This window comes from Macrosteles quadrilineatus, unplaced genomic scaffold (genome assembly GCF_028750875.1).
Source record: "Macrosteles quadrilineatus isolate MER2022 unplaced genomic scaffold, UCM_ALF_1.0 Scaffold_1__1_contigs__length_201487025, whole genome shotgun sequence".
Classification (NCBI taxonomy): domain Eukaryota; kingdom Metazoa; phylum Arthropoda; class Insecta; order Hemiptera; family Cicadellidae; genus Macrosteles; species Macrosteles quadrilineatus.
This window is the reverse complement of record NW_026542594.1, coordinates 152983412-152999084: the sequence shown is the minus strand read 5'-3', so window position 1 is coordinate 152999084 and position 15673 is coordinate 152983412. Positions and strand designations below refer to the sequence as shown.

Below are 15673 nucleotides of genomic sequence, written 5' to 3'. Positions count from 1 at the left end.
CTATGTACAGTATCCAAAGTCAATGGTAAATTTGGTTCACATACGTGGAATATTTATTCTCAGTATGTAATGTCAATGGAACATAAGCCTAATTGGTTAGTTATTTTGTATTTTGTTCTGTAATTTTGTAATGTGCTAGTTTAGGCCTATATTATTTGTTTACAAACATATGTTACGACTTTTTTGACTTTTTTGTTATCTTGCAAAAGATGCCAATGTGACCAATAAACCCATAACGCCATTGTTGAATTTCTAAAGGTCACATAGGGAAAACGATTTATACAATTTCGGATATATACCTTTAATACTTTAATTTGAAATAGCGACCATAAAAAGTAGGTATTTTAAGGCAAGTATGGATGAAAATGAGTGTAGGGTGAGTGGCGGCGATCGTGTAGTCTTGTTAGTGACTAAGGCCGACATATTCCTTAGACACAGCTGTTAATTAATAGCCCATACAGCTAATCACAACTAAAGTACCTACAGTTTATAGTGGAATCCGATCCACATTTTTTCCTTGGTCTAATTATCAGGATAATACTGCGGATAGTCGTAGTACTCACTAGTGCGGACGTTAATCAACACCAGGGAGTATCGCATCCACAGTGCATGCTTATAAATATTCTCAATTCGTGACCTCCTAGTAGCTGGATTACAGGACAACGCCACCGCCCCAGTCTCATTCCTTCCTACCTTCTCACCCCACTCTCATTTATGTATACCCAGACACCATAGATTGCTATCAAAACTAAGTTACAAACTAACTATAACTACAAATATAAAAGAAAAAGTAATTATAATCATATACGAGTAATATTTTGCTATACCAGCCTATGTTAAGTATGTGTATATTGCGCTAGTGTCTTATACACTAGTGGGTGTAACTTATTGTTAAAATCTTTGGAACAAATAGATACCCTATAATGTAAAACGTGTTTTTTTTTACTCTTTCTTTAGCGAAACGCGTATTCAATCCAAGAGGTTACAAACTAAATACTCAAACAAACGGAGTTGTGGTTTCATCAATTCCTACTAGATGAGTCCCAGGCTTTTCAACGTCAACAAGTTAGCTGGTTGAAGAACATTGATGTAGGTGCATTAATTTTTTGTTGAATCAATATAAACTGGTTTTGTTTTACTACAGTACCCTTATGTCGTGCGATTCCGTTTTACCTATTGCCTTTATGTACAAGTGTGTCAACTAAATAAGCGGTTAAGTAAGCGTGTCATTTGAAAGTTATATCATATGGGTACAGTATTTTCATACATGCATCAGCGCCTAATATGATTCGTACTCATACAACAGATTTTAAGATATGAGATGCTTCTATGAGTGTCCTCTACGTTGCGAAACAAAGGTACAGAAGCTAGTCTTATACAATATATAAAAGGCGAAATACCACTGACTGACAGAAGTTCATTATATTATCTCAAAACATGTACGCGACCTTGAATCATAAGATTTCAACATAGGGGCTCACTCTATGGTGTAGACGGTGCAAGTAGACGGGGATTTATGAAATATTCAAAATTAAAGGGGGTTTACTAAACCCCCTTTAATTTTGAATATTTCATAAATCCCGGTTTAAGTGATTTCCGATCATAATCTACTATGTAAGCCTTTACATTTTTGTCTGTATAAGATTAAGCAATGCTTGGATTTTAAATATACATAGAAAATCGTTAGTAGTGTTATAATATACACAGAGTGATAGTGATCAACTCAAAGAGGCCACCATTTTTTTTAAACAGTTGAAAATATAAATTTAGTTTTTCGAAATTCAGCCACCATTTTCCAATATGGCGGCCAAATTTGGAATTTATAATGGAGCATCCTATATTTTATAATGTTTTCGGATAGAAAGTACAATTTAAAAAATTTTTTTTATTCCTGGCATTTGTCATAAACCCACTCGTTCAGGAGCTACAGCCGATAAAAAAATGACTTCCGGTGTACATTTTACTTCATGTAGCCCCTAAACGAGTAAGTTTAGAGCGAAAATACCAAGAGTAAATAAGTCTTAAAATTGCATCTACATCCTAAAATGACAGTTTTCCACTTTTCAAGTTTGCCGCCATTTTTGAAATAATTGCAATGTTTTTTACGCATTTTATGGTCTTTCTGGAATGTAGATGCAATTTTAAGACCCATTTACTTTTCGCATTTTTGCTCTAAACGTAGTCGTTTAGGAGCTACATGATGTAAAATGTACACCGGAAGTCCTATCATAGGCTGTAACTCCTTAACAAGTGGGTTTATGGGAAAAATGTCAAATTAAAAACAGTTTTTAAATTACATTTTCTATCTGAAAACATGATAAAATATAGGGGTTCCATAAGAAATTTTTAATTTGGCGGCTGAATTTCGAAAAACTAAATTGATATTTTTAACTACCACAAAAAATGTAGGAATGTCCCCCATTTAAAGTTTTCTGTAATTCTTACCGTTTACGATATCCCAATGGTGGCCTCCTTGAGTTGATCATCCTGTATACATCCTTTGCATTAAAACATTGTAAATTTTGCCATGCTAAAATTTTAATGCTGCTATCATGAGCAAATTTCTGTTGTAAAATTTGATTAATAAATTCTTGGTCAATCAGCATTGTACGTCTGATTAAATTGTCGGAAAGTAAATAAACGATACGTCTAATAACTGATCTTATGCCTTTGTTTTTGTGTCAAATACGGCTTCCAAAAGGATTGAAATTTTGAGAGATTGTGGGGTGGATTCCTTTGATAATTTGTTAACGCCATATAGATGTTACCACTCACCGACATGGTCTTTATCACCATGCAAAATTTGGAAATTATTACTTCAGCCGTCTAGGAGGAGTTTGCGTATTACGTGTTTTGGAACAATGACACTTTCCGTCAACATTGGATCAAACTTAATCCACATCGTTTACAAATAAACATATTGTTATCGTTTGAAATAATTCTTAAGGTTAAACCCAGACTGCAGGACTTATTACTTCCAGAGCAAAGCCAAAATTTATATTTGAATTGTAATGAAACAAGATCTGGGTTTGATTGGCTTTAATCTGAGCGATAATGATGACCAAATGGTTGACTGAGTTAATGATAAATTCGTATGGTCTGAGCCCAGCCAAATAACAAATTAAATTGAACCTTGGACACACCCGTGTAGATTTTCCATACCCTACGAAATTGTATTTTTGTAAATTATAATTTAGTTTCGGTTACAGTGCGGTATGATGAATGAAAGTTTAAAAGTGCTCATTCGCAGTGCAGTTACCCGTAACCTTACCTTTTTATAATGTAATTTTTAAGGTGTATCGACATTTCTATATTGCGTTTTTTTCAGTTTTTTGATTAACTTTCGTGTTTTATCTATACTTATTTATTACCCAAGCAGGTATTTCGTGACAATTGCTCCTCCGAAACTACTGAACCGATTGACATGTTTTTGGTGTCATTGGAAAGAGCGTGACGTGAATTTGTGCAGGAAACTTTCTTTTTAGGGAAATAATTAGAGAGTGAAGCCCTAGGGCCCTTTAAAGTTTCGTATTTGTCCATAATATTAACATGGGAGACAAACATTTTTATGAAACTCCAGCTGTTGTCAGAAATCAAAAGTGAGAAGAAGAACATAATATGTTAATTGTAAACAGTCAATAAGTTTGCTAATTTAACAGTTTGCTATAGACATTTACTGACTTGAAATAAAATATTTAATATTTGAATTTGGATTGGCGTATGAATATTACAATGGAAAAAAGCGAGAGAGCCTGGATATTTTATATACTAAAAAGATAACTGAATTAACAATGTGCTGCATTTCTTAGTAATCATTGAAAGAGCCGATTTGCAAACCATGGAAACATAGGAAAGTCATAGAACACCACCAAGGAGAAGAAATAGAAAGAATGTTTTTTTTATAGAATTTATAATCGTTATTATGGACAACCTAATGCGGCTATGAGTAAGGCTATTTGTAGAAAAAACAAACAAACAAAATCAGCTTTTGAAAAATGATAAGACATTACAAGAAATGTTGATTATATCGATCTATTATGTACATCTTGAGTATTTCCATAATCTTTGAGTCAAATATTTTTAAGTCATTAGAAATTATGACTTTTATTCGTTTTAAAATTACGCCTGTAATACTTAGCAATTGCTCGAATTCGAGCAACATGTACACTAATTTAAATTAAATGCCACCTACTCCTATTGTATCACCCTCCCAATGGAACATTAGACAAATACAGAGTGGCAGTAATCAAATGCCTGGTAGGTCAAAAGTGTATGGCATTATTGACATCATTGTGGCCACTTATGATGATGGTGCTCAGAATTAGGACTAAACTTAATTTTTTGAATAGTTTAGCCGTTTCACTAAACATATTAATTTTAAAGGTTGATGCCGTGGTGATACTGATTCGAAACTTGAGCACCAAAGGATGCGGTTAGAAACAGTACACATATTGTGAAGTGCAGTAGTAATAAGAACATCAGCTGGTGCGCGGATGCTTATTCCCCGTGTACCTTTGCATCCGTTTATGAGGCACTTCTCCATTTTTCACTACAACAGAAAAAGTTCCCCATAATTCCTGCTTTAGTGATGTCAATCAATAAGGCGCAGGGACAGTCATTAAGCAAAGATGGAGTTTTATTCCCATTACCAGTGTTTGATCACGCTGAAAAAAAAAGATTTATTTTTAATTCTTAAAAGTCTTTAAGTAACTTTGAGTGACTCTTTGATTGAGTTATATTCATGTTTCAATTCTTTTTTCTTTTATTACAAATTGCAGTTTTGCTCGATATCGAGCAACTAGTTATTTATTAGTGTACATTTCAAAACATTTATCTATTTAAATGTTAACAAAACATTCCTCCATAAGGATAACATGTTAACTTAAAAGGTCACTGGGGCAGATTCCTGAAGGTATTTCAAAAATGTTTTGTTTTATTGCAAATCTACGTGCCATGACCTACGAAACCTTGAACATGGTGATTGGTTCAATGACAGCTTCAAAACAATTATCACAATATTTATGTTTCTTATTAAATGTAAAGTGTGACGTCCAGGCCCATATTCCCCATATTCTGCGGCTGGACAGTGGACAACGCCCGAGTACACCACGAGTTGCACTGTAGCGGTCGATGGGGTCGGAGTCAAGGGTCAACGGTGGAGACAAGTAGAGAGTACTACTAGTTACGGCTGCTAGTAGCAGGGATAGTAGGGTTTCATATTGTATTGTTTTAACAGTTAGGGACCTTAGGACGGTGTGACGCCGTGTTTTGTAGTTTTGAGAATATAAATTTGTTTGGAGATCAACGGTTTCGTTCTTTGAGTTCTGAGCTACCAACCCCCTCATAAGGAGACGTGACAATAGATATGCTTTATAGTAACTGTAGGAAAAGTAACGCGAATGTAAATTGCCTTTGCTGCATAGTACGCTACGTCGCACACTAGTTACACAAATAACTATTGCACGTTGGTTAAGATGATTTACACAGTTTGTCATTACATAACAACTGTCGTGGCGTCAAAGTATTTAGAAGGTTTGATAATGGGATACGTAAGCTTCGGATGTTTTAGCGTTACTTTTGTAATGTATTTTGTGTATGTTTCGTACTCCTTGACAAAATTTTCACTCAAAGCTATATTTTATACAGTTATATTTTTACTCATCAAGGAAGTGTAATATTGTGAACAATCGTCACAAATAACTAAATCATTAATAACTCAATAAATAAATAAATCAAATAACTTAATCATCAGTAAACCCCTTCTCAACCTGGTACCTTTTCGAGTACTTTATTGTTTATTTAGGAACATTATTTCTCATCTAGGTGCGCACTTTTCTCCAAAATATGAGTGAAGTATGAGTTAGAATGTTGTGAGATGATCTGTGTAGTTTTGTGCCAGCTTAAGATCAGCTGTCTCATAAGTCAGGATCGTGTATTTAAAGACTAACTAGTGTCCCTGTTGCTCGAATTCGAGCAATTTCTAAGTATTAGAGGCGTTATTTTAAAATGAAAAACGGTCATAATTTCTGATGACTTTAAAAGATTTTACCCAAAGATTTTGGAAATATTCAAGATGTACATAAAAGAATATATGAATTTATCCGGGCTCTCTCGCTTTTTTCCATTGTAAAATTTACGCCAACCCGAATTCAAATAGTAAATATTTCATTTCAACCAAGTCAGTAAATGTTTGTAACAAACTGTTAAATTAGCAAACTTATTGACTGTTTAAAATTAACATATGATCTTCTCACTTTTTTTTATTTTAGTTTTCTGGCAACAGCTGGAGTTGAATAGCAATTTTTGTTTCCCATGTTAATCTTACGGAGAAATACGAAACTTTAAAGGGCCCCAGGGCCTCACTCTCTGATTATTTCCCTAAAAAGAAAGTTTCCTGCACAACTTCACGTTACGCTCTTTCCAATGACACCAAAAACATGTCAATTGGTTTAGTAGTTTCGGAGGAGTAATTGTCACAAAAAACATGCTTGTGTATTAAATAAGTAAATAGATGACCAGGACAGTTGAGCTCACTTTCGAACCATAAAAAGCTACCAACCCTTAGCATATATATATACGTAAATGGCAAAGAAAGAATTATTTGCTGCTACTGGATAGCAGAGTGTCATGTCACAAGTTCAAAGGACAATTAGTACATTGATCTGTTATACATAGTACCCAATCATTCCGTGTTAGATCATCTACCGTCAACACGTCATAAGTATATTGCTATCTCCTGCGATCATGGCAACATCGTAGTTGTCTCAAACGACCACAGCAACGTCGTGGTAATCTCCCACGATTACGGCAACGTCGTTATCATCTCTTATGATCACGGATATATCATGGTAATTTACCTCAAACACAAAATGTGTGACATGACGACCTCAAAATATAACAAACAAAACTTTGTGGCTGATTATTGTCATTATTGTATAATAATAAAAACGTAAAATTTCTCGTCACTTTAAAAAGACATTCGTAAAATTCATGGACACACTATAGGCCGGTTTTCGTTTGAAATGAATTAGTTTTATATTTCCTTTTAAATTTCCTTTTCACGCGATTTGGCCGTTGACATTCCTTAAGATGAAAACAAAATTCAATAGGTGTACATACTTGGCAATCTTTCAAAACAAAACTCTAGTTTAGTTTCGAATTCTTCACTTTTATTCGTCAGTTGCTATTTATGTTTTAAAAGAAGCGGTTACCCATTTATTTGCTAGGCATATATTTTATTTTTAGTGGAAATGCAAATAAGTCAGCTGGGCATCTAAACAAATAAAGTCACATTTTCGTCATAATACAGCAAAAACAGCCGTTTTTAATGCATGCATTGTAGATTTAAAGTAGCATTTTTACTTTCTAGGGAGAAATCAGCTGTTGTAAATTATAGTAAATTTCGATTGTGGCAACCGTATTGATCGAAATTATTTATCGATTGATTTAGGGCTTTAGCCTGCTGTTGACGATTGCTCGACATATCGATGGTATAGGAACACAATCGTAATAGACGAAATAATTGAATTACTTACTAAACAGCTGCTTATTTGCATAAGCAGAATTGGAAACAAGCTGGAATTCGTTTTGAGAGGTTATCTTTCAATACAAATTATTTAGTTTTCTAGCTCTGTTTTTGTTAATTGATACAATATGAAGAAAATTTAGTTAATCACACGGGCAAAAAGTGACTGTTTAACCCTTGCTCATTTTCCGACCTCAGCTTCTCCTTGATTGTAAAACGTGACCTTTGGTCAAAAAGAGTCACTTTAGGCCCTAGTGACAAAATATACTATTTTGTCTGTTTATTGCGAAGAGTAATAAAGTTTTTTGTTATTTTTAAGATTCACATATTAAGATATCCAAAACTACTCTTATTTCAATTTCTGTCTGTTTGTTTGTTTGTCTGTCTATTATTGTGTCTGTAACGCCAAAATGCCAATTTACGTGGCCTACTCCGAGAAAACTATAGTACCCATCAAGATTTAAATAATTTTCCCTTATTCAATGGGTTGGTGAAAGTGTCTATTAAAACATGGTTACTTTGGAAATAAAATAACGAACCTTCAACGACCCAATTTTGAGAGATTTTTGTTTCTCTGAACGTTTACTACGAATGTATGTCATTAAATGGCGTATGTCTGTGTAATTAAATGACGTTGTTGGTCTGATTACTTCTTGCGTGGACTGTACTAGCGCCTCGGCGGTGGAGTCACTTTTGGCACTAATGATACTCGGACCGTTAAAAACTCGGACAAATGATATTTCAACATTATTTTAAACTCTTTTAAAACCTCTGACAAATGAAAGCTCGGACAGTTGATTTAACCAAATACTATTATTCCAATTTAAACCATCCTTGGACAAATGAAAACTTGGACAGTTTATTTGTTGAAGTATTATTAGTTATTTATTAAACCTCGTACAAATGAACTTTGGGCAACTGATTTTCCTAATATTTAGTAATTTTTAGCAAACTCGGACAACTGAAAACTCAGACCTAAACCAATAAATTAAACAGTTTCATTTTTATATCAGTGCGTTGTAATATAATGTCAGCGTTGACTCTGAAAGAGGTGCAAAGGTTACAAACTCCAGGCGCTGCCGGTGCGGCACAGCTTTGTTTTCAAATGCTTATATCTCGGAAACGGCTTGAGATACGGCAAAACTGTTAAAATTCTAGCATACTACGTGGGTATCAACGTTTTATTACAAACAATAATACAGCATAACAAAATCCAAAAATCTAAAATTATTTTAACATTATTTTATATGGGTAGCCAAACACTTGTTAATTAGTTTGAAGTTTATACATTGAATAATCATTTCTGGCTGGACGTGAAAGTAAATAATCGTTAAAACTACGCTTTTCTGGCTTGCAACTACTGTAATTCATTTAAAATACATTTAAAATTTACTAATGGTTCACGTATTAAGGATAACAGCTAATTATTCGGTTAAGTTTGCATTAAGATGCATGCACTTAATGCATTATTAAAAACATGTAAACTAGGACTTGAGAAAGCTACAACCAAACGGGTATTTTTCACTTTGTGTACGTATCACACTAAAGGGATTATTCCCACGATCTGCTACACATGTTAGAAATGAGGACTTGGGTGGCGTGAGGACCTAACGCAAGCGAGACTAGGGAAGTGTGGTGGGGGGAGTACCTAACGTCGGCATGAAGGAACGTTAAGTACTCACCGCAGGTCCTCACTATCGAGCACTTATCGTCGTCCTCATGCTCGAATGAGGACTTAACGTCGGCTCAATCAAACTATATATATATATATATATATATGTGTCCGTCAGCACGATAACTCAAGCAAAAATGATCCGATTTTGATGAAATTTGGTACAAACGTGTAAACCTACGTTTATTCGAACGAGTTCGCGATCCAGCATGATCGGACCATGTGAACGGGTGTTTACGGGGGGTTTTATGGGGTAAAAATAGGTTTTTCCCATTTTTGACCCAAAAAACTTAAAATTTTGCAATTTATTACCAAACCATTTTGTAGAGCTTAAAAAAACAAATAATTTAGTATATTGAAGCGTTATTATGCGCCTAACGGTTACGGAGAAAATTACAAAAAATTGTAAATTTAAAATTCCCATGTTATTCTTATGAAGAATAAGTAAACTGTTGTAGTTTGCTTGTTTATGAACATATTTTGATCACATTTGGAAAATGTTTTTATTTCTTACTAACTATTAAAATTTTACAAAAAAAAACAACAATTTTACCCTCCCTGATGCAGCAAACCTAAGTACTTGTTAAACTAATTCTATTTAAATCCGGAATAAATGTTATATTTTTAAGTAGACATTTCAGTGTAAATCCAATCAGTCAAATGGAAATTCGCTTAGTCTGCAGGTTTGCTGCGGCGGGGGTATTTTATATGTACAGTAAGCATGTATAAGTATCTAGCCTATTTTGACTTGATTTGTTTTGCTAAAACATAGGCTGTTTATGTGAAAGCTGAATTTTTGTTGACTTTTGTCTATTGCATTTGTTGTAGAAGGACAGTAAAACGTTTCTGATTTCTATTTAGGTCTCAGAGATATTGTAATCGCCTCCTGCGAGTGTGGTAACATCCATGATCATCTTTTGTGGTCATAGAGATTTCGTGATCGTCTCCAGTGACCCCTATTTCCTTATGACGGGAGAAGTAAACTAATAGGACACAGCCAATGAATGCTAGGCTTGGTTAGGCTATTGACGATTATTTCATGTTTCCTAGTCAAGTGTACAAAACAAAAGTACAATTTCAGACTTTTTCCTAGTCATCAAAATTCAAGTACAATTCCCGGTTACCAGGTTGGCTGGACACTGTTTGAATATGAATTTAGTATAACATGTCTCACACTTGACACTGTTTTTCGCAATTAGGTGAAAGCAACTCTTAACACATTGAGTGTGGTGAAAATATCAGCGGGTGCTTCACCAGGGCCTGATTTTATATTTTTTTACATAAAATCTTACCATTTGTTCCCAGAAGTGAGGATCCAGGTCAAAAATGGTGTTTTCACCTTTTTTTTTAAAAAAAAAATGGCGTCCAAAATCGCCAGTCACTGGTGACCAGACCGGCCTGCGCAATGACATTTATAGAAAAAAGGCAAACTAAAAATGTTAAATTGCACTATATTTATTTATTATTTCAAACTATTTACAGCCCCTTCCTCCCTCTAATCCATCGTTTTTTTACACTCAAACTGTGTCGTGGAACTGGTTGAAAGTTGAAACAATTCCCTATGTATAATCCTGGTTTGTCCGGGCAAGTGCTACAGAAAAACAAACAAACTGATAAACAACAAACAATATGTTTGTGTCTCATAACAGTCAAAACACAAAAGAAGTACCTCAATAAGTGTGCAGTTATTAAATTTGTAAGTAGGAATTTACAGGTCACGGGTGACCGGCGACTGTCCGCGGAACGGAGGGCGAAACACACACATTAGAGGTTAGGTTATGCTAGTAACGCACTTGTCATAACTCCTGACTACTCCTCAAGACCGTGCCACAATGACTGATTCATTTCAGCGAGACCTTGCCGAGCACCGGTGACAGGGCCAGTCTGCGCGCAAGTTTTGCGGTCTGTCCTCGGTGATCAACCACTCAACTTGTTAACCAACCAAATGTTCCAGGGAATAAACACCCTCACACAAAAAGACTGGTTGGTTTAATTGGTGTTTTATATCAATACAACTCGGCTACTCTGTGTTGCAGTGTCACTGAGGTGGAGACTTCACTTTGAGTTTGTCACTACACAGCCAGATTCGGTGTTCCGTCTACCACCAGACAGCAGCACCTGGCAAGGCCCTGGCCTCCTCACCATAGAAACCATGATATGGGACTTGCCCATACAGATATATCCGTCCTTACCTACGCCTGAACCCCAGACCAACACCCAATACTCACAGCTTGTATAGTAGACTACTTGTTGTGTATAACGTTTTGTTTATAAATATTTAATAAATAACCAATAAATACTTCCAACAGTATGTTACTTATTTTTTGGTACAGTACCTGGGGACCGAGCTTTGCTCGGGGAAAATCATTAGTTTACTCTGAAAGCAGTCTTAGTATTGCAGATACTGTACATAAATCCATTCCCAAACTCCGCAGTGCTCGCCTTTACCACTCCCAACGTCGTGGACCTGTTTCCCCCTTCCCATTGCATCTTAGAATTGCAGATACATAATTGTAATTTAGGCAGACAGTACCCATACTCTGCACTGCTAGTCTTACTACTTCCTTCACCACTTCTTACGTAGTGGACCTCTTTCCCACCCTTCCCATAGTATTTCAGGATTGCAGATACCTTAATCTAATTGTCATAAACGGTTCCCACACTCCAGACTACTCGCCTTTACTACTTCCTTCACCGCTTCATTCGTCGCAAACCTGTTTCCCTCCCTTCCCATTCCATTTAAGATTGCAGATGCCTTAATTTAATCGTCATAAACAGTTCCTACACTCCGGAAAGCTGGGATTTACTATTTCCCTCATCCACTTCCTACGTCGCGGACCTGTTTCCTCCGTTCCCATAGCATTTTAAGATTTCAGATACATTAATCTAATTGTCATAAACAGTTCCCACACTCCAGACTACTCGCCTTTACTACTTCCTTCACCACTTCCTATGTCGCGGACCAGTTTCCGTCCCTTCCCATAGCATTTTAGGATTGCTAATACATTAATCTAATCGTCATAAACAGTTCCCACACTCCAGACAGCTCACCTTGACTACTTCCTTCACCACTTCCTACGTCACGGACCTGTTTCCCTCCCTTCCCATAGCATTTCAGGATTGCATTTCAGGATACCTTAATCTAATCGTCACAAACAGTTCCCACACTCCGTACAGCTCGTCTTGATTACTTCCTTCACCACTTCCTACAGACCACCACCTACGTCGTGTACCTGTTTTCCTCCCTTCCCATAGCATTTTAGGATTTAAGATACCTTAATCTAATCAAAATAAACTAAGCACAAATCTGCTACCCAATAAATATAAAAGGAGGTGTATGAGTTAAGCTAATTAAAGATTATTCCATCCTCTCATTAATTTAACTACCGTACTCGACATTGACAGAAATTGGTTTTTCAGTTGTAGTATAATATGCTCAATGGTATAATCTGATTGCTCATTTCTAATGCTCTGTACACATTGTTATTTCCTTTTGGTCTGTGTAAACATATGCTACATATCCTCGGGAAGTGCTTCAAGAGCTGTCTGAGCATGCGCTAGCTGAGGTGCCCGTGGGTACAGAACGTCACGTTATGTCTTAAAATGTAAACAAAATGACAATAATGGCGGAATGTTTTCTCATAAGGCCCATGTTAAATTTTCAAAAGTTTGTACTCATATTGTGGCAAAAATAGATTTTTCCTGGCTATACCACTGGTCTAGAACTTATTTTTGACACAGAACTTGTTATTCCGTAAATATAAACGTTTTTGTTAGGGCCGATTCCCAGATCGAGTTGACAATTATTCAAACTTTACTCGTATTATATATAGGATATTAATTTTATCCTTTAAGGAAAACTTTGGTTACAGTACTATAATTTTCTTCATTAAAGAATTGTCCTAATTTTAAAAATAGAGTTTCACAAACTGCACTCCAGTCTTAAGGACTAAATATTTTTTTAGCTTGAAGATATTTTTTATTTAAACAGAATGGTTTCTCAAAAGTAATTTTTATTTTAGATTTCAAATCAGAAATCTGTGCGTGCATGCACATGTGGCATTCACTGAGAGCCAAATATTTGACTAGTGGTGAGCTATTTGTTTTTGCATTTGCCAGTGTCTGAGCAGAGATATCCACACTTGTCACTATCCGAGCAGTGGCTTTGTTGTGAAAATAGCAAATATTTGTCAAATTGATGCCGGCTTATGTTTGCCAAATGATGAGTAGACAAACACTCAATTCACATTAGTCTGATTCCGCGAGTAGCTGTTAGGTGTTCTCCAAATGGTGCATGAGCAGACCTGCCTATAATTCTCTACACCAACTTGTTTTCAAGTCATTATTGTTAACTGGTTGTTCTGCCCGTTCTTCGCAACAGGTCAAAAATACTTGAGAGAGAAATATGGGACTCTAAAACTACTGTAAATAAAATCATAAATCATAAATCATTTATTTGGCCAGATTTACATGAATGCATTGGCTAAGTCAATATACATTTACAAAAATACAGATTGTCTTATAAACTATAAAATAACTACTAAAACAAACAATATTTACATGTAATCAATTCATGAACCAAGCATACCATATGCCCATGACTACCCATCAGCAATAAAATCACGGACACGGTAGTAACACTTGGACACCAGTAATTTTCGAAGTGATTTTTTAAAAACAACAGGGTTTGACTCAATTTTTAGATGTGTTGGCAGTGCATTGAAAAGCAGTATACCGTTATAATAAAGATGTTTTTTGAAAAAGGTGGTTGAATGTTTTGGTATCTGAAGATTAAGACTGTTTCGCAAAGAATATGGACATGATCTGGAACTTGAAAAAATGGAAATGTTCTTTTTCAGAAAAGAGAGTGTTTCAAGGATGTATATGCATGGAAAAGTTAAAATATTTGAAGACTGGAAAAAATCTTTGCATGAAGTTCGTGAGCTGATTTTAAAGATGGTTCGAATTGCTCTCTTTTGAAGTCGAAATAGAAATCTGGTCCTTCCATTCTCATATCCCCATGCCGGCACTGCGTATACTAAATGAGGGAAAATGACCCCATAATAGGCGGGATATAAAGGGGTGGATTCACATGCTTAGACCTTGTTACTTCAGGAGTCTGGCTCACTCTAACTTTAGTCTGAGCTGAAATATTACTGTTACAATCACCTACACAAGCTTCGGGGACAGATATAACACTAAATCTATTTGTACTTAAGACTGATTGGTTATGAGGTACAACTTGTAACTTGCAGCTATGCTTACTCTTCTTAACAACCTGCCATTTGCCATTGCAACCTTTTTTCATATTTATTTTTAAGTTTACAGGTTTGCTATTGCTGATGGGCGCCTTATCGCTAAGACTACTGCTATTACAAGAGATACTTTCTGTGCTTGGCACCGTTAACCTATCATTACAATTTGTAAAGTGTTTTGCTGGTTTGAATTCTACAAACCAGTCACTGATGTTTGTTTTTTGACGCAATTCTTTGGGCTGGCTACAATAGCCATAGCTAATTATTTTTGCATTAACTAGCACATGCAAACCACACTCAAAACTGTTTGTCTGCTGCAAGCAGGACACGTCGGTGAACATCTGTTTATCTACACCTAAACGCTGAGCTAGGTCAAGTGCTACAGTGTGGTTGGTACTTGCGAGAGAGTCAAAGTGGTAGGCAGTATTAGACTCAATGTCAACAATTAAAAGACTCCAATGAGTGCCACATTTCTCATTACCACTAGACGTACGGTTATTTATACAGCAAAAAGCAAACTGAACTGTTTTGTAACTAAGGTCTGTTAACATTTTTTGAACATCAGACTGATTCCCATGTATAAGGATTTGAGTGACCGTTGGCCCAAGGAACAGACACTTTGAGTTTGGATTTCTATTTACACTAAAAGCATCAAAGTATGATTGGATTGATCTGTCATCAAGCCACCTACTACTATCCCATACTAGATCCTTAGATTGAAGCAGGTCATTTTTCATATTGAGGATTAGAGAATTTAATTCATTAATTTTTGTTGTAGAGGCGCTTAATTTATTACTTAAATTAGTGCATTCACTTTCTTTACCATTTAGAAGGTCAATTATTACCTTCTTTTCATTGACAAGATTTTTTACAGTAGTTTGTAATTCAGTAATCTGCTGTTGCAGTGAAAGGTTAGTATTTTCTACCTTGCCTTTTTCACTCTCCAGTTCATCCTGGATGCACAGAGAATTATTAATATCTAAATTACGTCTACATTTTTCTTCAATAAGAAGAGATTCAAGATGGCTTATCTCCTCTTTTAGTTTAATGTTACATTCAGAGAGCTCTTTGTTGCATACAAGATTACTTTCAAGATGTTTTATTAAGTTTACGACATTGTTTACTAAACTACTTATATCAATGTCAGCATAGTTAGCAGATAAGTTTGACAAATCCAAACAGAGATTAGACGCTATTATTTCAGAATTCGAGTCTAGATTT

General features: G+C 35.5%; 1 protein-coding gene across 2 annotated transcripts in view; it reads left to right on the top strand.

Annotated features, from left to right (window-relative positions):
* Positions 1-11499, top strand: part of LOC128983024 (RAB6A-GEF complex partner protein 2) — a 30289-nt gene extending 18790 nt beyond the window's left edge. For both annotated transcript variants that reach the window (XM_054402147.1, XM_054402146.1), the window contains exon 9: positions 11234-11499. In XM_054402147.1, the coding sequence (XP_054258122.1) occupies positions 11234-11436 (203 nt within the window). In that variant the 3' untranslated portion in view covers positions 11437-11499. The remainder of the gene's footprint in view (positions 1-11233) is intronic.
* Positions 11500-15673: the final 4174 nt, after the last annotated feature.